The sequence below is a fragment of the Corvus hawaiiensis genome, chromosome 2 (assembly GCF_020740725.1).
Source record: "Corvus hawaiiensis isolate bCorHaw1 chromosome 2, bCorHaw1.pri.cur, whole genome shotgun sequence".
NCBI classification, from domain to species: Eukaryota; Metazoa; Chordata; class Aves; order Passeriformes; family Corvidae; genus Corvus; species Corvus hawaiiensis.
The window spans coordinates 57347717-57372334 of record NC_063214.1 but is presented as its reverse complement, the minus strand read 5'-3'; the positions used below and the strand labels follow the sequence as shown (position 1 = coordinate 57372334).

The 24618-nt window shown below is 39.0% G+C and overlaps 2 protein-coding genes across 6 annotated transcripts; both read right to left on the bottom strand.

The window, feature by feature from the left end:
• Positions 1-16: 16 nt before the first annotated feature.
• On the bottom strand, positions 17-13822 carry NEK3 (NIMA related kinase 3). 4 transcript variants are annotated; one of them, XM_048295448.1, is made up of 16 exons: positions 13729-13822; positions 12276-12502; positions 11375-11468; positions 11048-11145; positions 9952-10035; positions 9242-9309; positions 9036-9122; positions 7965-8019; positions 6194-6394; positions 5783-5852; positions 5143-5189; positions 4142-4241; positions 3581-3727; positions 2394-2528; positions 1614-1740; positions 17-1068 (listed from the first exon to the last, which is right to left on the bottom strand). In XM_048295448.1, the coding sequence occupies exons 2-16, from the start codon at positions 12390-12392 to the stop codon at positions 1002-1004; spliced, it is 1497 nt and encodes a 498-aa protein (XP_048151405.1). In that variant the 5' UTR covers positions 12393-12502; positions 13729-13822; the 3' UTR covers positions 17-1001. The 4 variants fall into 4 exon arrangements, with proteins under 4 accessions (XP_048151405.1, XP_048151406.1, XP_048151407.1 ...); XM_048295449.1 differs by having other exon boundaries at positions 3581-3703; XM_048295450.1 differs by lacking the exon at positions 3581-3727.
• A 188-nt stretch (positions 13823-14010) lies between these two features.
• Positions 14011-24555, bottom strand: CKAP2 (cytoskeleton associated protein 2). 2 transcript variants are annotated; one of them, XM_048295731.1, is made up of 9 exons: positions 24454-24555; positions 22798-22885; positions 21937-22015; positions 19409-20229; positions 18206-18371; positions 17527-17694; positions 16902-16974; positions 15790-16180; positions 14011-14863 (listed from the first exon to the last, which is right to left on the bottom strand). In XM_048295731.1, exons 1-9 carry the CDS (start codon positions 24512-24514, stop codon positions 14626-14628), a joined length of 2085 nt encoding a protein of 694 aa, XP_048151688.1. In that variant the 5' UTR covers positions 24515-24555; the 3' UTR covers positions 14011-14625. The 2 variants fall into 2 exon arrangements, with proteins under 2 accessions (XP_048151688.1, XP_048151689.1); XM_048295732.1 differs by having other exon boundaries at positions 21937-22012.
• Positions 24556-24618: the final 63 nt, after the last annotated feature.

The following is a 24618-nucleotide window of genomic DNA, read 5'->3' as shown; positions in this document are numbered from 1 at the left end:
CCTTTCACACACGCAGTGGCATATAAAAAACCCTTTTCATTTAATCAAGGCAAAAGTTCAGTCTCAAAGAGTTCTCAGGGGATTAATAACTGCACAAACAAAAGCCTTAAATACTTATCATAGCTAAATGTTTCCCATAATATGCCCTTCAAACATCAGTTATACATATGTATGCATTGGTTTGTGCGGCAGGGTATCAATAGCAGAGAAGAGCTGCAGGGGTGGCTGCCAGCCAGCTCCAAGACAGATCCACTCACCTGTGTCCCCATCCCTGCCCCTCTCTCCCCTTCTTTAATCTGTTATTCCACAGGCATTACCACCACCGCTGATGGGCTCGGCCTTGACCAGTGAAGTGAAATTGAGTCCAGGAAGAAGGGACGGTGGGAGAAAAGTGTTCTAAGATTTGGGTTTATGTCTCATTACTCTGCTCTGATTTGGTTGGTAATAAATTAAATTAATTTCCTCAAGTCAAGTCTGTTTTGCCTGTGACAGTAACTGGTGAGTGATCTCTCCCTGTGTTTATCTTGACCCATAAGTCTTTCATTAAATTTTCTCTCCCCTGCCCAGCTGAGGGGGGGAGTGACAGAGAGGCTTTGGTGGCAGCACCTGGTATCCACCCAGCATCAGCTCACCACAATGCTGCATTTCCGTATGAAATCCAGAAAAACACCATTACACTTCTCGTAGTGCTACACCATCTCCTCAAAATGTAACAAGAGGGCAATTTGGAGAATGCTGTAATTTGAGTGAACATTTCTGCAAAGCTATTACCAACTTCAAATACATTTAATACGTGGACTTGTTTAGCTATTTGCAAGTGTTCTTCCTCAAAAAGAAACTTTTCTAAAAGAGTTTATTGTACATTTTCCATCCTCAGTTTTGCGATACAGAAGATATGCCCACTCAGATTTTTTGGACTGAAATTATTTAATGAATAACCAATGATTAACAACAACTTGGATACCAGCACACCTAACTTCACTAATCATAGATTCAAGTTTTCAGTCATTCTGTGTCAATACCATTTTCAGTTCCAACACCCAGTCCGGGTCATCTTCCTCGAAGTCCCTAAAAGTAGGTTTAAAAACATGATAATTTGAAAAGCAAAATACAACTTTATAAATTGTTAATTGCTTTTTTCCCCCAAAAAAATTACCCTGTAATTAGGATAAATTACGTTAAAAATATCAGCACAAGAGACTTACTTCCTGCCCCACTGTGATTAATGAACCAATAGATGTTATCTTTGGAATTTACAAAAGTAAGTTTTATCAAAAGCAAAGCCAAATTCATATACTAAGAGACTGCAGATGTGTTGATACTGACAGCCTGCAGCCAAACTGCAGCAATACAGGCCTATGTGGTTCACCTCAAGGGCCACAGTCTGAGAACTACCCCCAAAATATACAAACATTCATAAATCACAGCATTTTTGTTCATATATTGTAAGGTATCAAATGCTACTAAATTTCAATTTCATTATGTAAGAGAGGGATGGATTTAAATGCTGAGAAAAATACTTTTTTTTTTGGGGGGGGGAGGAATGTTATTATGCACTAATCTCTTTGAGGAACCAAAGAAAACATAAATGCAAGGACATCATTTGGACATACGTGTCATCTTCATCAGATCTAGGCTCAAGTCTCTCAGAATCTATGACAACAGCTTCATGTTCACCATCTACTTCATCAGATGCTTTGCTTTCATCAGAAAGTGGACCTCTTAATACGTTTTCAGAAGCTTTGAAAATACAAAAATTAAAATGTCACCAAAATATTTTATTTTTTAAAGTAAAACTATTAATAATATAAATACAATAGAGTCTTTCTAATTCATCCCCGGTTTGCAGCACGTTCCAGGATAAGTTGTTACCTATTTTAAGTGGGAAGATAAAGTAGTAAGACAACTGAAGTGCAGAACATGTATTTGTGACTGTGGCTGTGCACATCTGTAGACTGCAGTCATCTTCAGCTGCGCCATCTGACCATGCTGCCCTCAAACCAGGGCACCACTGCCTTAGTGAAGGTGGATCTACCTAATGGGGCTACAGTGCATTTCCTGCACCTCCCTAACACACACACCACACAGCTTAGCAGGAGGGAGGACACAGGAGGCGCCTGTGTTTTGACACAACCTCATTCAGCTGTTGAGTTGCATATGAAAATCCATCATGAAGAGCTGTCGTGGAGATGTACAATCACTCATGAAGGCCAAACCTGGTTTTTTGAAGTCCATGTTTCATTTGGTAAACTTAAAAAACCCAAAATCTAGTGTGTTGTGATACGAATTCAAGTGCACTATCATAGGGGCTATGTGTGAAAAAAATAAAGAAGAAAAAGCCTTTATTAATAAACCTGTTTGCAAAAATGTTTGCCCAGAAAATGGAGATTTACCTGGTTTATAAATTGTGTATGTTTTAAATGCTAAGCTGACATCTGCATTGCTGAGCATGTTCATCAGGGTCTGAGGAGGTTCCTTGTTCCACTGCTTCCGTGGCTTATTTTCACTGTAGTTTATAACACCACCACCTGGGTATAAAAGCATTCATAAATGCTATTTAGATAAAATTGCATTAGCAGTGTGGGTCACACTCAAGAGAGAAACACAGGAAGAAAAGAGTCTAGATAACTCCATCTGTAGCATCACTGACCTCTCAAAAAACTGAGGTTGACACTGTCAGCATAGAAAGGAAGAAAAGTTACAGAAGGCCACGGTGGAACCACCTGTGGCCAAGGAGCCAGCAGGAACTGGCTGAGGGGTGTGAGGAGGCAGAGTCCCTGCAAACTTATGTGGTGGCTCTGCAAGTCTCACAAAACGAAGCCTGAGGCTGTTTCTGTGCTTTTTAATAGCAGAACACCTAAATACATGCATTCCTCTGTTCACTTTCCCTGCCCTGTGTATAACTATCATCTAACATTCCTACCACAGCTTAGGAATTTTCTGACTACTCGTATCGTGATTATTTATTTCTGCAGCATTTATTCACATTTACCTAGAATACATATCCAGAATCACATTAAATAACAATTGCATCAGTGTGGGGCATTTTAAAATTGAAGCCTTTTTCAGAAGAAACCTCATGTTAAGTGTTTTAATTAAAAGCTGTTGAGAATGAAAAGTCTCTGCCTCACATCTGCGGTACATCATTAATAGTTGTTGTTACTGGCCTTGTTGTCATTTTGTATGTTAAATGACAACAAAAGTAGAGGTGTAGATGTTCTATGCTCCCAATAGTATGCTGTACTCTAAAGGTTGCATTCTGCACCAAATTATTTCCTCACTGCTACCTCCACAGATGGTGTATTAAGAGGAGGGTTGTAGGATAATTTCTTAGGAATGATTGTAATTGTAGGGTTGCTAATATTAGCTGTGTTTTTCACGACTTTTTGCAATCCTCCTGTCACACAAAAACACAAAGAAATTCTCTTCAGCACAGTGAAGTTTTTGAGTGTTCATTAATGAAATATTTTAAAATTATTTTAACATAATTTTAAACATGCCGTGTAAAGTTTTGGCTTTTAAAATCTGTAAAGAATCACTGACACTACTTGAATTAAAAGCACATGTAATTAAATCTTACTTTCAGTCTCTTCAGGTGTAAAACTGGAAGAAAGCAAGGATGCATTTTCCAGGACATCCAGTACAGTATTGGATATCCTCTTTTCCCATTGCCTCCTGTGGGCGTGTGACAAATCAGTACTTCCTGGGAGGACAGCAGAAGCTGATACTGTAATTGTAACAAAAAAACCCCCATGATAACCAGCATCTAACTTGATTCCATGTCCAGACTGCCCCGTACAGGCAAAGCAGTACTAAGAAGCACTTAACTAGCAGTGATGTTTGATTCTATGGGTACAAATCTGAACTGGAAAGTGTTCCCCATACATTTACTCTATTCCAAATGTTTTCAAACAGTCATTTTTTAATACTTTGACAAGATAATTTTTAAGGTTTTTTTTTAAAAATCTCAGATGAGCACTATGAATCAATGTACTTGCAGAAGTAACTGATGGTGGCATGGTTTTCTTGTCTTGAGTTACCTGAGACTAGTTTGAGCTACCTATTTAAATGGCCGTATCACTGACATGTAGATACCAGTACACAGAAGAAAGTCCATCAGCCTTAAAACTGTAAAACTTACCTTCTTGATAAGATTTCTTTTGTTCCCTTGTGCCTTCACTCAAACCCTCAGCATTTTTCCTTTCTAAGGGGCTATGCTTGCTACTTTCATCTTTCCTTCGCTTTAGAAGAGTAAAGACTGTATTAATGTTCTTGTTGTCAAGAAAGACAAAGCAGTAATATTAGCATGGCATTAATTATTTTACTTTTGCTATAAAATACCTGGCCTAAAGATTGGAAGATTTGAAAACTAAACCACTAACATCATGAAGACAACTGCAATTGCACATTACCTATTATTACACTGTATTTCACACTGTGTGCCCATGACAGACAACCTCAGTTTCTGAAGCTAAGCACATACGTAGTTATTTGATGTAATTTGGGGGATTTTTTAAGTAGTTTGGTTTGGTTTTTTTTTTACATTTAAGAACAAAAGCAATATAAATTATTTACATTCCCAGGGAAAACAAGATGCACCTGAATACTAAACTTCTCAGATTGACAGGTTTATGAAAAGAAAAAAACATAAGCCCCAGGGCAACATGCTTTTAAAAAATATACTGAATATGGCTGAGTCAGGCTATGCTGCAATGTACCCATAGGAACATCTTGGCCACCTGTGACTTTATTCTCCTCACTTGAAATCTCACCTGGGCCCTAAAACCTGGTGACAATTACGTCAGACTAGACTGTTTCCACAGCAGCCAGTTCTAAATGTGTCCCAAAAGCAAAGAAAATGGATAAACTTTGGCAGTATCAAAAAAACTTAGAAAAACAAGAGAGGTTTTTTTTGTTTGGATTTTGTTTTAACAGAGTTAGAAGAAAACCCACTTTGGAACAGAACTAAACGTGGGAAGAATCAAAAAGTTAGAATGGTGGGAAACACACAGGAAAACTACAATTTGAACACTAATAGGCCGATTTATGGTTTAGCATAGCAATAATTTTCTGTAAAAACTTTTCTATAATACAGAACATTCTAAATTAGTAAAATACAAACATTTATATTTGCATACTTACTCTATTTTCTGTCTTATTGTTTGAACTTCCACCAACCATGACACTACCTGATACATTAACGAACAGATTCAAGAGTTAACACCTTTAGCAAACATTTGTAGCAAAGTGGTATTCCAGAGTATGACAGCAATGCCACTGAGCCAAGCAACAAAAGTTGTGTGATAGCTTCTTCACACTTCTGACAATGTTGAGCTCAATTTCAACAGAGAATCCCTCTACTATTCCATTCCAAATGTGCGCAAATTTTGGTGTAGCTAAATTTATGCAGAAGAAAAATGTCCAACATTCTCACTCTAAAAATTAATGAATGTAACCTGCTTCACCATTTTCTGGGAAAAAAAGAACTGTCATGTTCAAAATACATGCAATTGTTAAAACTTTTATTTATTTTAAACATGGAAAGCTTATTTCTAGCACAAGCCTTAAGTCTTACAATACACATATTGCAGCTTTGCACTCTACTTAGAATATAATTTACACCCTTCAAGAATTTTTCCATGTAAGTTCAATAATATAAGATTTTGAAATAATTAAAAGTAGATTGGACAGATAATACTAACGTTTTATAGCTGTATTTAAGATCTTTCATTTCCTACTCATTTTGTCATTCCTTACATCAACAAAAATGTTACTGACTTACCCTTTGGTCTTGATGCATTGCCTTCATGTTTCTTGGTTTCCTTTAATACCTGCTCAAACTCATTTGCCATCTGAAAGGTGTATGAAGAAATGCAAGTACTGTGTCATTTTAAACTTCTTCAAATTATTGCATATATTATTGTTAAAAATAGACTCACTATACAAAAGCACTGTTCCAGCTAAAAATATCTAATTTTATTAGCCTCGGGTTAATATCCAACCTTAATTTTCAAAACAAACACTTGTAAAAACTCGAGTTTTCTGGTAAGTCTAGAATTGTATGGCATTTAGAATAGGACCTACATAACACTACATTTTATAGTTACACACTAACAAACTACAAATGAAAATGACTTAGTATCTAAAATGTAGATAGTATTGCTTAAATCTAGATGCAAAGAATATACCATACCTCAGAAGGAAAACAATTTTTTACAAGTTTGGCTAAGCAACCTCTTGAAAGAATAGTACTGGCTGATGGACGATTCTGGGGATTTCTCTTAAACATCTGTTTTATTAAGTAATGAAGTTCATAGGAATAGTGAGATGGAAGTGGATCGTAGGACCCTTTGCATATCTTAAGGATGAGATGTTTCCAGCTATTGGCTTGAAACTGCATTAAAAATAAATTAATATTAGAGTACAGAGTTTAAGCAGAAGGTAAAAAGTAGCTGACATAATTTAAGATAACCTGTACAACTGAAAAGCAGATAGGAATTATTACTATAAATTTATGATTGTTCAGATTTTATTTTTATAGAAATCAAGTTCATCAACCCATATACTTGAGCTCAGACTCAAACTACAAGAGTGAAACAGTAAGCTAGGAAATATGGAGACTCTGATTTAAAAAAATCATCAAAAGTAGGCTGTAAGAGCACAAACATCCTCTTGCAAATCTAGTGTCTGAGAACTTCTAGATACCATGCAGGAAGTTTTCTTGGATTACACCCTGCTGGCTTGGCTGCAGGGTGCCAAGCACCCAAGGAGTGTGTCATCTTCTTGTGTCACCTCTGATAGCTTATGCAAGAACATATGTGACCATCACATCAAAGTAGATATGTAACTTTTCAACACTGCTAATAAGGGAAGAATACTCCCCTCCTTGAAATCCCAGCTCTGAGCTCTGCCCCAAGAGCCGTGACACTACCAAAGACTTGCCACAGACCTACTTAGGCTAACACACACCATGCACAGGCTCCCTTATCACTCAGTCACATCAATGTGAACTTCTACACTCTTGCACAGCTGGCACTGGCAGCTGTGGAGAACCTTTTGGTGACACACAGGATGTGAACAATGCTCTCATATGTCATTCTTGGGCCTGTCCTTTGCAGGGTCAGGAGCTGGGACTTTGATGATCCCTGTGGGTCCTTTCCAACTCAGAATATTCTGTGGTTCTGATTTCAAGATACAGTATGAGCTCAATGAAAGGAAACTGCTGCTTATAAAAATCTAAAACAAAATGACCCTCAATTAGGATCTCATTTTCCTGCAAAACAAACATATCCTGATAAGGGCTCTCATTTCACCTATGTGTCTGTATAGAGAAGCCAGAGGAAGTTAACATGTAAGAAACGTAGCAACAACACTGTAAAAGACAATGTCCCAGAAATGACAGAAAGACAACCATTCATCAAGGTCCCCACCGTTCCAACAGGAGAATAGTGCTTGGACAGTGACTTGTTTGATTTGAAGAATAAGCAAAGGTGTATCACTGATGCAAGCTATGAAAATGTTTATTGCTTACTACATTTTGCTATACTTGCACACAATGTATTTTCATTAGCAGAGATTTTGAGTGTCTTCGTCTCCATGTCCTGTGATTATCTTGATCCTGTAAAATGCAATGCTCTTGCAACTGCAGATATCTGGAACTAGCCTGGCAGCTGCTGGACTCAAGATGCCCAGATCACCTCACTGATATTGAGGAAAATTAACCAATTAAAAAAACAATTGTTTTCTAACAAATTTGAAAATTGAGTCTTCTACAGAAGGGTCCAGTAGGTCCCAAGAACTGCTGAAACAGAAACATATAGTGAAGGAGGCATGGAAAGGGTGGAGCAATACCTCCCTCTTTTGGAAGCAAGCAGCAAGCACTTCAGTCAACTCTATAGTACAGCTAACTGCTAATTAAGTTTCAAGGAATTCCAAAACTTTTATAGTAATAAAGCTGTACTTACCGGGTGTTTTAGAGTGCACAGCTCATACAGAATACACCCCAGAGACCATATATCACTGTAGATACAGAAAGAGATAAAAAGTTTTGAGACAAAAATTACAATGTAGTATCTTGCTTAAAAGTGTGAGATTTAATATGTGTACATAACTGAGCTGAATAAGCTAAAAATAAATGTAAGTAACCATAAAGGACAATACAATTATGTGTTTAACCTCTCCTGTGGAAATGTTCTTGCTTATTTTACCCTACCCTGATATAAAAAAGGATGACTGTCATACAGTTGTAGGTGGCTTTTTATTCCTAAGATGTCTCTTAAGCAATTTGCTCCAACAATATTTATTCTGCACTTGAAAGCCTTTGTATTCTATGGCCCTTAAATCAGATGGCAGCCACACAATCCTAATTCTGAGAGCTAGAATTCTGGCCCTGCCAAAAAGAGTTTTCCTACTGAGGAAAAAACCCTCATCATTTTTCACCAAAAGTGAGTACTGCCATCTGCACAAGAAGCAACTGCAGCCTTTCTTGCAAGAAGAGCAGGAAACAACTTGAACTGTAGAAGGTTTCTTACCTCCCCTGGAAAATCAATCACAGTTCTTGCATAAGGACCAGAATAACTGAGCTCTATAAATCTAAGTAATCCATTCTGTGCCATTATCCCTACATAATCAGGACTGCCATGAAGAGCTTAAAAAAATCAACCATCATCCACCAACCATCCCCAAAAAATAAGACCAGCAAAAAGATGCAAACACGTACCTATGTTTGTGCATATATACACACTTCCTTGTGTGTGTATGTTTGTATGTGTGTATTCACTCTCCCAAACAAACAGAGGTCTGCACACTGGTTTTCAAACTTCGAGGACTAAAGATACTGTGCTCTCAGCTACCTAAGTAAAGAGGAATTTATGCACTACCATCTTAAAAAAATGTAATTACCTCTTTGTAAATATTCTTCAGCTCAGTATCTTCTCTGAAACAAATATGGATAAGCCACAAAGCCAGATTGAGACAGCAATAAAAAACCCATCCATCAGTCAGGCATTATTTGTGACCACTGAAAACATGAGTACCTTTTGTTGTTGTATGGCAGGCTTTCCCATATTTCTGGAGGTACATAATAAGGAGTTCCCACATAGGTGCAAGCATATGACATTGGACTAATGAAACAACAAAGAAGAAATGCCAGGTGAAAAGCAATGATTTATGAGCTCTGTACTGTTCATCAATGGTAAAATTAAACTTGATGCCAGTGAGATCAGTTGGGATGTCCACATACTGTGCAAGAAGGCGTGCAGATCCAAAATCTCCCAATTTGACTTTTCCACTTTGAGTGAGGAAGACATTCTGCATTTCAAGAGCAAAGATTAACATACTTAAATATTCTCCTACAAATCTTCTGCAGTTTGGATATACAGAAAACCCAGAGATAACTACTTCTGGTATTTTATCTTTGTATTTCCTTTTACTTGCTTCTCCTAATACTTCTGCCAAAAAAAAAACCCCAAAAAAGCCCAAACCAGAATGGCTTTATGGGCCTAAAGCCCTAGCATCACTAGCAGAGGAAGAATCAGAGCTTAGAATTGCCTTAATCTCTATGCTGTACTCAAACTAAGGGCCTACTTTCTTCTGAATTTCACTCTTTCTGATAGGGAAGAGTAGAAAAGAAAAAACTGTGAAGCAAGATATTTGCAAACTGCATAATCCATACACCTTTTTATAATTCTGTAATGTCTTAAATTATATGCAGTCTGTCACAAGCAATTGGTGCTATCAGCTGTGTGGATATGAGGGATATAGATATACTTCAATGATGTTTACACCCACAGTATTACATCATCCCATGCATTCAACAATTTCATTTACATGATATTCTTAGGCCTAAATAAAACCCACAGAACTTAGCAGTCACGGAAAATTATGAAAGAGGGGGTTTAACTTTTGCATGCAGGAGAGTTTATTAATGGCAACAAAACTTGCTCTGTTCACCTTGGATTTTATGTCCCTGTGCAGCACACGTTTATCATGAATGTGCTTTACAGCCAGGCACATCTGCACAAACCAGTGAAGGATCTGAAAAAGAGTAGCTAAGAGTTGTAACAGCTCACTGCTCAACATAATGAATACTTTACTAATAGATTTTAAAAAAATTAGGAAAACAAAAGCATGTTCAGAACATTTGGGAGTTAAAAGTAACTCCAGCCTCCAACCAGCATGAAAGACTGAGTTCTTCAAGACACATTGTATTTTAACATAGCAGAAGGAATGTTAATTGGTTGTGTCCAGAAAGCTCTAATAATACATAGCAATAATGAAGCTGCGGAACCACTACCCGGGCCTTTACCTGATGGTCATTTTATAAACAAGTTAACTACAGTTACACAGTAAATTAGCAAACAGAAAAAAAAACCAAACCACCAAATATCAAACAAAAACAAAACTCACATGGAAATAATATACTGTTTCTAAAAGGAAATGTGTTCCTTTTTAAGTACAGAGGAAAACTCTTAAAGGTGCATAGAAAGCCTAAATATTCAATTAGCTGAGGTTTCTGATCCTATCATTTTAACACAGGTGATACTCCTAACTGTAGCAGGAAATAGCTTCTATTCACAAAAATGTCACTTTGAATCTTCTCCTACCTAATTTTATAGCTTCTCTGACTTCTCTTCTAAAAGGAGTTAGCACATGCTGAATAGTTTAAACATTTAACTGCTACCTAAAAAGCAGACATTTATTCTCCTGGTTAGCTTTATTTATCTTACCAGAGTGGTTTGTTTACTTTTCATTTGCAGTACTCTTACTGTGCTTTAAATTCTGTCTGAAGGTTGTGTAAAATTCCTACTTAATTGCATACAAACCTGACCAGTTTTCACACTACCTGAACAATTTTCAGATACAAGTAGCAATTTCTTTTTTTATTCCTTTCAGTCCAATTCTTGTCTTGATCTGCTGGAAACTATAAAAGAAATAATGCTCCTATCTGTAAATTACTTTGTTTCATCAAGATGTTTGCATATCTCTGATTTGGTTTATGCAGCATGCTTCAGTTTACCCCTTGGTTCAAAACAATGTCTTTTCTTACCGTGTCTTCAGGGAAAAAATTTCCTCCTTGGTGTTTAATCTTTTGCATTAGATCTCCATTGTCACAATATTCCATCACTATATACAGATGGCCATCAGCTAAATTTTTGATAATTTAAGAATAATTAGTATTTTCATTAGCAGGATAAGTACTGTTTTTTTACTATATGTAATACTTTTTACTAGAAAGCTCTGACTACATGCTATGTCTTCTATGTTACAATAAACATGTATTTTGTTTATAACACATTATAAACAAAAAAAGAAAGTAATCCCTGAGGACTACGCAGCTTCAAACAAATGAAGAAATTTAATTTTTTATACTTACCTTCAAATGATTCTTTAAAGGCAACGACATTTGGATGTTTCATTTTAGCCAAAAGAACAGCTTCCTTCCTAGAATTCTCTACACCAGATGAAGACTGAAAATATAAATACACTTACTATAAATGTCACACTAGCAAGTTTTCACATATACACATAAAGTGCCTCACTTTTCACAGAAAAATATTTTTAAGAATTGTTCTTCACTTATTTTAAGTCATTTAGAAACTTTTAAAGTCCCATCTTTTTAATCTGTGGTTTATTACTAGCTGAATACTTCTTTGGGTTTTTTGGGCATTTGGTATTTTGTAGGGTTTTTTTTTTTAATTTCAGAGATATTTTCCTACTTCAATTAATAACTTTTTCTATTTTAAAAGTGCAGAACTATATAACAAAGCAGCACACACAGACTTTGAAACAGCTGATAGGCTACATGAACTCAATATAAAGCGAAGTGCCCACGTGTTAGCTGAGCTTTGACCTCCAGAAAGCCAGTGCCCCCCATTTTGTGACTTTCAGCTTAGCTGAGTGCAGAGAATGTAACCCAAATAACTAATTACCAGCAATAATATGGTATTAATTTCCTCATTAGGCATTGCAGATGAAATCTGCATTTTAGTGAAATCAAGGGCAATCACGCCAAGGGCATCAGGGGGAACAGGGGCTTCATTCTAAGCATCTTCATACCTGCTACACTTCCCAAAATCCCAAAATCTAACCACGTACTTCAGGTAGTACCAACAACATCAGCTCAAGATGTAGTTACACAGTAACCATACTACACAACTGTCTAATACACAAAACTCTAAGCAAAAGTGTTCAGTGTTTCAAAAATACACCCAGAATTACCATTTTTAATTTTTTTTTTTTTTTTAAGTGGTGAGTGAGGTTTGTGTTACACTTACCATTGGAAGCCTGATTTCCTTCATTACATACTTCTGGTCACTGATTTTGTGATGAACTAGCAGAGCTCTGCCAAAGGATCCCTCTCCTAGTACTTTCAACACATTGTATCCTTCCATTCCTTATAAAACCAGTTCCAACACTTTTCTTCAAGTGCCTTCTTTCACAGGATTATCTTCTTAACTTTGTCATGACCTTAACACTTTTAAAAATTTTCTCTTGATATAACCTGCATGAGAAAAAATCCAAACAAAATAACAAGAAGGGGTGATAAATGTGGGTACCTACATCTGTCCAGCATTACCATGACACACTTCCCTGCACTGTTACCTTGATTCTACTGAAAATGAGGCCTCCAGGAAGTACAACTTGAAACATTATAGTGTTATTTCTGTATTTTTAAATTTAAAATGCTAAAGCTGTTCGAAAATGTCAGTAGGCTTACAACTTCACATCTTTTTTGTTACCTGCACTCCTGCAGGTGGTTTCGTAACACTAAAGAAAACTCACAGGCATAGTAATAGAAACAAGAAACTTAAAGCTTCCAGTGACAATTCTCACCTAAAACAGCATAAGCAGGATCAAACTGGTAAAAGTTACTATGCAAAGACTTCAACAACTGGAAGATACAGAATATTTTAGTTGCAAGCGACCTACAATGGTCATCTGGTCCAACTGTATGGCCACTTCAGGGGTGACCAAAACTTAAATTACCTTGATAATGGCATTGTAACAATGCCTCTTGAACACTGACACGTTTAGGGCATTGACCACCTCTCTAAGAGTCTGTTCTAGTGTTCAACAACCCTATCAGTAAATAAGTGCTTCCTAATGTCCAGTGTAAACCTTCCCTCACGTACTTTTGAAATGTTCCCAGTTGTAAATCACTACATTTAGACTACATCACAAGAATCAATGAGGTTGGAAAAACCCTCTGCGATCACTGAGTCCAACCCAAGAGCACCACGTCGACTAGACCATGACAACGAATGCCACATCCACTCCCTTTGTGAATACCTCCAGGGATGGTGACTACCACGTCCCTGAGCAGCCCATTCCACTGTCTAATCACCCCTTCTGTGAAGAAATCTTCCTGATGTCCAACCTACAAGTCCCGCGGCACAGCGCGAGGTTGTGGCCTCTCCTCCACTACTGAGCTTAGCCCCACCCCTCCTAAGAGCTCCCATAGCAGTTGAAACTCACACATGATCCCGTTTTCTGCTAAAAAAGCATCTCCTGAAGGATTTCTCGGCAAGCAGTGGCTGTTAGCCTTTATTCCAAACGCTGGTGCTATTAAGTGGGTTGGCCATAATTCAAACATCCTCCTATGTATATACCTGAGCACACAGGGTGTTCTAATGGGTTGACGAGCTCTTTTGTTCCTACGGCTCCTTTACCCTGAAGAGGAGCAGCCCAAGCCCGCCCCGAGCCCCTCAAGCCCCGCTGGGGACTCACCTCAGCGGGCCGGGCCGCGACCCGCACCAAACCCGGGCACAGCCCGAGCGCCCGCTCCGCGCTGCCCGCGGCCGGCCGGGGCGGAGGCGCAGGAAGGGGGAGCGTTGGCCCCGCCCGCCCCGCGGCAGCGGCCCGGCCCCCGGGAGAGCCGGGGCTGCTGCTCCGCTGAACGGAAACACCCAGCGGGGCCTGAAGGGGACGTGTGCGAGTGTTGTGTTCGGACAACTCGCTTTCAAGAACAGAATAAATAGTTTTAGCCCTTAAATAAAGAACAAACACAACTAAATTGATGAGTTTAATAAGTATACCATAGTACAAACTAATACAATGTCAGACAGTAAGTAGTGTATCAGACCTCATCTAGGATTACTTGATAATGAACAAAGCTCAGTAACTAAAGAGATTAAACTGTTTTGCTGAAGCAGCCCTAAAACTAGATACAACAGCAAATTCAGCACACACTATAGTAGCTGGCTTCCGTTTTCAAAGCTAAATCTTGTCAGTGTAGACATGCACCTACATTACTTTGTTTCCTTAAACTAAAAGATTGAGGGTCTCTAAGCAATTAATAGGAGTTGCAACAAGAAAACAGTAGATATTAGCTATATACCACAATCAACTACTAACATGAAGCATTATACCTAGTACTTAGTTGAAAATTTAATGAAACAAAGACAGTGTTTAGTCTAGTACTAAACCAGGACAGGATTTGTTGCAATTTTGAAAAGGCAGAAACTTTAAAAGTTTATTTAGTGACTCAGGCAGTCAAATTTCAGCTCAGGCCATCCACTCAAACTGTAGATAGGCTCCTTTCTCAAAGCTGCATAAAACAAGTACCCTTCAACTCCCCTTAAAAAGTATGAAATCTTTAACCCCTCTGTAGCAGTAGCACTACTTCTACTCTTCTATTTCAGCACTTGTTTCTTGCAGAGCATTGCTGTGTTTGTGGATAAACACAGTGGCTTTTGATTCCAAGTCTCCCAGCTGCTCAAGTGAAGAGACACACGAATCTTGATCTTTAACACCCTCAGGCAGCTTGCACATCTTCTCCCGAATGCGTTGAGAATATCGCAAAGGAGTTACGATTTTCAGATCTTTAGCACTGCAGTCATTTGCCTCAGAATGCATCTTCACACTTAGGAAAAAGTAAAAAAAAAAAAAAAAAAACACATTACAGACATTACAGATAGGCACACCATCATACAAGCTACTTCTGCAGCAACTAGCAGAAACAGCAAATCACAATTCCTGTTTAACTCTTTCCCATTCCCATAGCCAAAGGAAATGAGCCTCTTCTCATTCATCCAGTTAAAACTAGATGTACAACTCTTTTCTTAGGCAAAATATTTTAACCCAGAAAAACTCCTGAAAAGAGTTTCCAAAGAAAGATTCTTTCCTATTCCATTACAGGGAAACTGTTCTTCTGGCTATGAGAGACAGTGGACAGCTGCCAGGACTCCAACTCCATCAGATGTCAAAGCTGAGCACAACTGAGCACAACTTTCCTAAGTCTGCTATCTTAGAAGAAAACTTATGGCAAAAAAAAAAAAAAGGAAAAAAAAAAAAAAAAAAAAAAAAAAAAGAAAAGCGTTAGTTGGTTTGTACTGAGGTTACTACCCAGGTTTTGCCTCAACACATAATTAAAATAATTTTTACAGGACAGTTACAGCTTGTTCACTAATTCTATGTTATATGACATAAAACCTTATCTACATTTGAAAAGAGGAGGAATGGAGACACCTACTTTCTCTTTACTTAGTTCAGTGTAGAACTGCTACTGCCATGTTGGCAGTGGGAGGGAATCCTAAATCTGGTCTCTGCCACAGAAGTCTGGTTACTCTGTAGTGAACCATTCATAAAGCAAAACAGTTTGCGTAAATAGAGGAGCTTACTTAAAAATACTTCCTTCTACAGGAAGAGGAAGCAATCCTAAAAATGTAGTTCTTGAGAGCTTTCAACTAAGTATTCATAAGTGCAGTGCCTCCCTGTTTCAACAGGACACAAACAGTACTGTTAGTCCGGACACTACAGACTTTCCATGGTTACCTGAAGTAATCTTACCTTTCCAAGTATGGTGTGGTAGGAAGATTGTATCTCATTGAATAAGATGTGTCATTCTCCTTCTCAGGAGAATTAACTGCTTGGGCCATATTTTTTTTCCCATCCTCATTCTGTTCTCTTTCGCATTTTCCTTTCTTTTTTGCCCGTTCTTTAGCCTTGTGCTTTTTATTCTTTTTTGGCAAGATCTCTTCTCTTGCGTTTAAGTCTAAATCAATTTCTTCTTTTTTGATAACTTCACTGCTTTTCTCTGCCCTCTTATTATCACTCTCTGCTTTTTGGTCATCATCAGGGCAGAAATCCTTGAAGGCTTCCTGAACAGGCTCTACAGGTGAATTTGGTTCCTTGCTGACTTCCACTGCCTCACTTAAATGAGCTTCTATCACAGTTGCCCCTAAAAATAAAACATTGAAGAAAGTACAGCTGCAATTAATTACAACTAAAGAGAATGTTTTAGAGAGATACCTGAAATCTTAGAGCTTTACATGAGAATAAAAGTTGAGTATGCATTGAGTCTGAGCCACAACAATTTAAGTTACTAATAATTTTAGCCACCTTCAAGAACCTGCAACCTGAAAGCTCAGGCTAAATACACATCCTGAGAAGTCATTGTCTTCCTTTTCAAGTGCAGCAGCTCTCAACAAGTATTTCAGCCGGTTTCTGGGTTCAGATACTTGTCAGGTTATGTTACACTGAAGGGGAATATTTATGGCTACTTTACTTCCAAAATTAGAATATTTACAACCTTTAACTGACACTCTGCCATAAAACCACCACGATTCTGGTAGTGAAGGGGTTTGTGTCAGAGGCACTGACTTTTAGCTCACAAGAGTATTTTTATTTACTCTTTGATTATCAGGCTGAAATAACTGGATGACACAGCTTTGATAAAGTTAAAGTAACAAGTTTGAATACAAGAGCATCCCAAATCATTTTAACATACCCACTGTTGAAGAGGATTTGCTTAGCCAAGATTGTTTTCAAAGACAATTGAGTATAAAATGATCACAGAAAATTTTCCATGAAATAAAATTTAATATCAGTACAAATAGTTTAAACAGTTTGTGTTGCCTGTCAAATCAGACAAGTAACTAGAACAGATTACTCAAACTTACCATTCTCAGAGTTACAAAGACTTTCAGTATTTTTGATTGTATCTACTAGTGTGTGTCGCAATTCCTCTTTGGGCTGAAAAAAAATTGTACTGTTTCAGAAAGACATTTCCAAAATGAATTATCATCTCAGCTTATTTGATTGGTATAATAGTTACAGGGAAAGTGGAATAGGTCACATGATGTTCATATTACAAATCCTTTGTTTAATGCTGTTCAGAATTAAGTCAGAACAAAAGTAAATCCTGTCTTTTCAGTATTCAGTGTGCTAAAGCTGTATTTGATGCTCTGAAATCTTGCTGATATTAAAGCACAGAAATTAAGTCCATCAGTAAATGTAAAATTAAGTTCTATTTTGGGTTTCTAGCGGTACTAGAAGTCTCAGTCTTTAATTCATTCTAGGCAGAACATCATATGGTATTTTGATGATCCTAAACCTTTCTTCTTCAAAGTAGTATCTACAGTGGTTACAGAGCAAACCAAATCCATTATTTAATGGTCAGGTAGGTCATATGGCTCTCCTCCTACTATAAAGGTATTTCATTAAATCAGAAGCAGTTGTATTTTACATGCCATACTTTCATGCCTCTCTAACTGTTAATCTCAGGTATTAATAAAAGTTGCTCACCATTGCTCCTGCCAAAATGGCCTCTTCATAGACAGCAATAAGCTTTTCAAGATGGCCCCTCTGTTCAAGATGCATACAGCAGATCCAATATTTTGCAAGCTTTTTAACCCCAGGAATGCTCTGTATCAGATCTTCCAGCATGGCACGTACTTCATCACCTTGATGCCCCTAAAGTCAACACAAAAGTAGAGATTTAAATGCAGTTGACACATTGAGGTGCTGTAGTGTTGTTGCTTTTGAACTAGAAAGCAAGGGTTTTTTCTGTGGCAGAATTGTGATTCACCTATTTTTCAAAATTAGAATTAATTATACAGTCTTGTAAGTAGAAGGGGTAGTAAGATGTACAAGCATCTTCAGAACTACTTGAAACAGACTTTTTCAGAAGTACCGACAAGTTTCTGGAAATGCAAACTTGTTATAGGTTAATTCCTTCTAGCTACTCTCATTACATTGTAGTTCTACTACTATTATTACCATTATGGCCTATACTTACTTATTCAGTAGCTCAGTAAGTTAGCAAAGCTTAATTTCTTCAGTTGTTGGCAAAAACTATGATATTGCTTAACTTGGGGAACAATTAGTCCCCTCTATTTGATTCACGTGGGTCTAGCATGCCCATAGGATTTACATGTTGTCAGGACCTATATGATCAGAACTCAGTAGGCAGGGGTCCAAGTACCTGTTCTGTTAACTGCAGGCATTCACTCAGAGTCTTGTTGACCTTTTCGATATCAGCAGCAGAGAGTTCTTGCTCTTCACTTTTAGACTGGGGTCCCAGAAGTGCATATATAGGAGGTCGTCTCATTGCTTTTCCTCTAGATGCCCTCCATTCATCCAGGCGAGCTCTGCATTTAGGAATATTATCAACTAAAATAACAGATGTTTTATCTTTTTTTTACATTGACTGATGCTAATTAGGGTAAATCATGCCAAGATACACTTTCCAGGTAGTCTGAGTCTTCTCCTTTTAATCTCAAGAGGCATAAAGCTACCTTTTAGATCTGCACAGAAATTCCAAAACTACACGTTACTATCTTCTTTAGGTAGCTATCAGGTTAAAACACTTTAATCTCTTCCCTCCCAGAACAAGGGACTTAGGTTACAAACCCTTGTTGTCAAAAGAAGGTAAAAAAATGCTTCTGAATTATTCATCTGTGTCACTTTTTTTTCCTCCCAAGCCCACTTCAAACCAGAAAACTAGAAACTAGTCTCTTAAGACACAAATGTTGTGGTGACTAAGTCCACTTTACACCCCCCAAATTACCCTAATCTCTTAAGACACAAAGAGTGGAGAGCAGCCCAAAACAATCCTATCAAACAATTTATAAAATCTGAAACTGATGTGAAGCATAATTCAGTTTTAATATTTCATTTCAACTCCACCCCCTAGGCCATCAATTTTTAGTAAATGTGACGTAGTTAAAGGAGCTCTATATGAGGAATATTAAATAACTTTTAAACTGTGAATCATATCCCCACCCATTGTCTACGCTGCATTCACTAAACTGAAAAATGTCATTGACAAGTGTTCTCCTTTAGTCTGTAAAGATGGTCCCATCTATAGACATCATGCCTCAGTCATTTTTTTTAAACTGTGACATGCAAGTGAAATTAATTTACAGGATTATCTGTCATACTTAAGGCTGTCACAACACTTAGACTAAAAAACAGCTCCAGCAACATCTATTTTTCAACTGCACAGGAAAAGTTGTAAGCCTGGAAAGCTCTTGCAATCAATTTAAATCCCGATTTCTCAGTTTAGGTCTAAAGTTTTAGTCTGTTGTCCTTGGGCATCAAGTCCAAACACTTAGTTCTCTGTTTTTGAGAGTCTAGCTATTCTTGGGAAAAAGGCCTGAATAGCTTCCAAGAGTAATTTAGTTACCTTCTCTCTTCTGCTGACTCTTTTGGCAGAATAGATTTTCTGTTGCCATCCATTTTAGAATTCTGTCCTGATTTTGTACCAGGAGCAACAGAAGTTGATTTTGTTGGAGCTTCTGGTCTTGCATCTTCACAGAAATCTGCACATTTCTTCGCACCCCACACTCTGCGATCAGGATTGCTAGAAGCAGCCTTTGATGGCTGTGGTCCCCTTCCACCAACCACTTTTGGGACTGTTACTTTCTTTGGTCCTACTGCAAATGTCAGCTGTTTCTTCAGACCAGACTGCAAGTTAGTAGCAGCTTTGTCAGATGGTTTGCTTTGAAATGGCAGGACACCATTTGATTTTACAGACTTAGGGTTGTTTGTGACTTTGATGGTCTTCAGAACTGCATTACAGCTTTTTGTGGACAAAGAATTTGCTGCTTGTTTGGTGGCAGAAGGAAAAGGCTTCTTGTCTGGCAAAGAACTATTTTCCCCCTCGGTTTTTACTGCTTTTCGGAAAGAATTTATCTTGGATTGGATAACTTTGCCACGATATCTGCCAAGAGCTGGTTTCTTTGGTGCACTGATACTTGCATTTTGTTTTTCTGCTATCAAATGCTTCTCTTTAATTCTTTTTATTTCCAAGAAGGCCTTGCTAAGTGATACATGCTGAGATTTTATATCAATAACTTTATTCTTTGGATCTTGATCTTCAAGATTACAGTTTGTCCCTGATAGGCAACTTGTCAGTGGAATTGCAGAAGAGTTTAAAGTAACTTTTGTTTCTGAGCTTACAACTGAGTGGTCCCATGACACTTTATCAACATTCTCTTTATTTTCCTGAAATCAAAAGCAAGTCCATGGAAATGTTAGAAGTACATTCATGCTGCATGTTACTTATTTCCAAAGAGGCTTCCAATGATTTACAGGACTAAAGTGCTTAACAGTAAATGCCAGGTGCCTACAGAAGCAACGTATAAATACTGAGTAGATTATTTGTCAACTACTACTGCAGAATTCACATCAAAAAATCAAGTAAAAATTGCTTAAATGCTGCCTTGGAAGTAAGAAATAAAACTCCTAAAGCAACTGCTGGCTTTTAACTGCCCAAATTACCTTCTTAGAAGAGTTTAAAAGTAGTTGCTTTAGGCTGTATATAGTCAAAAGCAGTATCTGTTTGCATACCTCATCACTTAAAGGCAGCACCATTCCTCCACTTAGTGTGGATAGCCTACTAACACAAGATAGTGAGTAAAATAGTAATTAAGGCACTAAGAGATGTCACCAGAAGAGGGAGAATTTATCTTACAATTGAGATATAGGATGCTGCAAGCTGAGAATAATTACATCAGTTTTACATGGCTTTACTGAAACTCTCAGCCACATGTTCTCAGCACAACCCCTCATAAGAGGGGTCTTTTCCTCCAAAAAAGATGCTCTACAGCAACAAATTCAGCATTGTCCAAGCAGCAGCTTTTGGAAGAGTGAAATATCCAAAGGCAGGAAAAAACCATGTGAATGACACATGGAAGTCTGAAGGAGCAGACTTTAAGGAAGATGCCCTTGACCTGTAGGAAAACTACACTGCATCTCATTTCCTGGTCTGTCATTGAGGCTTAGTAGTTAGATTTGACAAAGCCTACATAACCAGATCTTGAGTGTGAGGACCCTTATTTTAGGAAACTACGTAGCTTAATTCAACTTTAACACAAGATATTTATACAGAACAAAATATGTCCCTTCAGGAAATTTCTAAGAAAGCACTTTTGTTCTCTCTTTTGGAATTTTTCTCCTCAACATTCAGTTTTGAAGTTCTAAATTTTTTGCTTTTCTCCTCAAGTAACTCCAGGTCTCAAATATTTTGAAAGCCAAACTCAAAACTGTCTACCATGAACACAGGTCTTATGTCTATTTTTTCCTCACCTTTCCCTGAGGACAGGTCTGGAGAAGAATCTCTATTTTGCTATTTCTAAGCAGCACAGCCATTTGCATCTTAATTCCAGGAAAGTGACATGAAATGATACAGGGAACACATTCCCTTAAACTCTGATTAGGTATTGGCATTTACTTCTGATTACATTAGTTTTGCCAGCACACCACTGAAAAACTCTAAACACCTAACAGTTTATTTTGTTAATGGTTTGGCTTTCTTCCAAGTAACAGAAAACTTTTTTACTGTGACAGATGACCTTACTCAGATTTTAAATAACTCCCCCAAAGACTCAAAATGTATCAAAAACCCCTCTGAGATTGCTGAGAAATGTTGTTAAAAATTAAGCATTATTTCAGCAATAATGGTATCCTCTTTAACTCTCTCTCCTGTTGGGTACAAACTGAATAGCAATATGATCCATTTCCTACTGTAATATGACAGTTTCCCAAAAAGCATATAGTAAGCAGTGACTAAAAGTTTTAACAAACCACACCTCTGCACCTGCAAACTTCTCATGCTCTGGAAGTCATACAACATAAATAAATTTAAGTAAGTGGAATGTTGTACCCATAGAAACAGAGTGCCATCAGTATAAGTATCAGTCAAAAACTTACCATTTCTGGCTTAGGAGAGGTTGAGAGCTGTAATTTGTCTTGCAGTTTACTGGTAGTCGCTCTCCTAGTTCTGCTACTGCTTAAAAAATAAAAAAACAAAGACAAATCATGCAACAAAGGAATGTATTTTTAGAGGATGCTCACATGTTTCAGTTGGCAATCTGCAGAATGAACTCATACTGAAGCATTTCTGTTTAGCTTGTACTATTTCTCCAGCAAAAATAAATGGTTAAGCAACCGCTGATCAGAACCCAGGCTGCAAAACATCCCTTCTTACATCATAAAGAGCTGTCTAACAGATTGGAATTTACTGCTGCTGTAATTTCTCATGTTTAAGAATTAGTACCAACTTGTCTAGTCTGATGCATCTGGTACAGAAGGTCAAGTTTCTAAATGCTGCTGTTGAGGGGAAAAGGGGAGTAGCACAAGAAGCTGAAGCTCAGCTACCGCAATCATGAGAGCCCAGGCCATTTGAGGCAAGTCAGAAGAAGGACACGTAGTTCCTACCACACTGACAGGTTCCAAAACCTTCAGTCAGGCACCAGAGCTGGCATCAGACTACCCAGAAAGTTACAAAACCACCAAGACCAGTATTGACTCCTAGCAACTATGAAAATGTATTGACAACTCAGAAGAAAAATATCTCTGTTTACAAGGTTACAAATCCAAATTCTCCCTCAGGTTCTTTGTGATGTGTTATATAAAAGATGTGGTACTACTGCATATGCCTGAAAATGAACGTTCTAGATAGCAAGTGGTATCTTTGCATCAGATGATCTTACAGAAGCCAGCTGCGATTAAATTGAAGGAACATTAGTGAATATAAAAATAGGAGAATGAAAGCCATAGCAGAAATACTACCTGATCGATGTCTGGTTTTCTTGAATGGGCACACCAGAAAAAGTCTTCTTTCTTGATAGATACTCTTCGACTTTCTGTCGTCTTTGTTCTAGCAGATTTTAAGACAGACAGACTTGTTACTTTTTTAGCTGAAATATTAATGCCGAACTTTCTTAGTCAAGAAGGAAATGCAATTGGAAAAGCATCTAGACACTATGGATTAAGAAATCTTTAGTTTTCACATCTCAGTATCTTACACGTTCTCACATTTCTTGAGAAAGGCAAAATTCAAGGGATGGTTGAATGTAATTTCACAGCTACACACGATGGCTGGTTTGCTGTATTAAGCTAAAAGAAACACAATTTTGTGACGTGAAGAAGTCCGGCTTGCTCTTATCTTCTGGATGCCTGTCCAGTATTTCACATAGTTACTGTTGGTTCAGCAAGCACACTTTTCACTTGTGGCAGTAGCAAGTATAGCATACATCACAAACATCATGCACATGAACCCAACTGACCATCGGTAAAATCATTTGCTTCTCTTCCACTGTCACAGATGTTAGACTACTGGAAGTGTTAATAACAGCACGAAGTGATCCTGAAAAGGCTCTGAGAACAGCTGTCACTATCCCTCCAGGGATGGTGACTCTACCATCTCCCTGGACAGTCCACTCCCATGCCTAACCACCTCTTCTGTCAAGAAATTCCTCCTAATGCCCAGCCTAACTTTCCCCTGGCACAGCTAGAGACCGTGTCCTCTTGTCCCGTCACTGGCTGCCTGGGAGAAGAGGCCGATCTCCACCTGGCTCCACCCTCCTTTTAGGCAGTTCAGAGACTGATAAGGTCCCCCCTTGAGCCTCTTCTCCACGCTAAACACCCCCAGCTTCCACAGCCGCTCTTTATAGGACTTGTGCTCCAGACCCTTCCCCAGCTCCTTGCCCTTCTCTGGAAAAAGCGTACAGAAGGCAGCGTCCATCACCGGCTTGTGAAGGAGCTACCACAGCTCGTACAGCAGCGGTGCCCCGGCCAAGAGACAGAGCTCGACGTGCATCCCAGAACCTCCCAGCACCTTCTGCTGAAAAAGCGGTTCTCACCGCCCGTCACACAAACAGCAAAGCCCCACCAAAGCAGCTTCCTTGCTTTAACTTGCAGAAGCCGAACCGGTCAGAAAGTAAATAAGCAGAAGAGCGCGGGTCTAGGTCGGCGTCGCAGTTGGTGCTTTCAAGGGGATGCCCTTAACGTCAGGGCGTCCCATTTGTCAGGAGGGAAGGCTTCCATCCCAGGAGCCCTATCTGGGGTAGGGAACAGGGTGGGGCGGGGTCCGTACCGGCCCCAGCCGTGTCAAGGGAGCTTGAAGTCTCGTACGCCCTCTCGCACCGCTCGGAAGCTGTAAGACCACGACAGCGAGCGCTGCTGCCAAGACCTGTCCAGTCTCCGACCTCGCCTGGAGCTCCTGCCCTCCCCTCCCCTCCCACTGGCCAGAGAGAGCACCCAGCTCCTCTCTCCCACCGGCTCCCCTGCCGCCCGCCGTGGCGACCCGCGAGGCTGCAACGGCGGCCAGTAACGCTCAGCTCCGCGCGAGCAGGCGGCCCGCAGCGGGGGCGGCTCGGCCCCTCGGTGTCCTGCGGTGCCTGAGTGTCCCGGTACCCCTGTCCCAGCCCGGTATCCCGGCCTTACCGCGGAATGCGGGCTCGGACCTGCGACTAGCCGGGAGCTGCGGAGCCACACGCGCCGCCATGGCCACAGAGCACCGAGCGTTTGAATCGCCCGGCGCCGCCCCGATTGGCCCGGCCGCGGGGCTTGAACTGGCCAATGGCGGCGGGCGCTGCGCTCCCGCCGCTC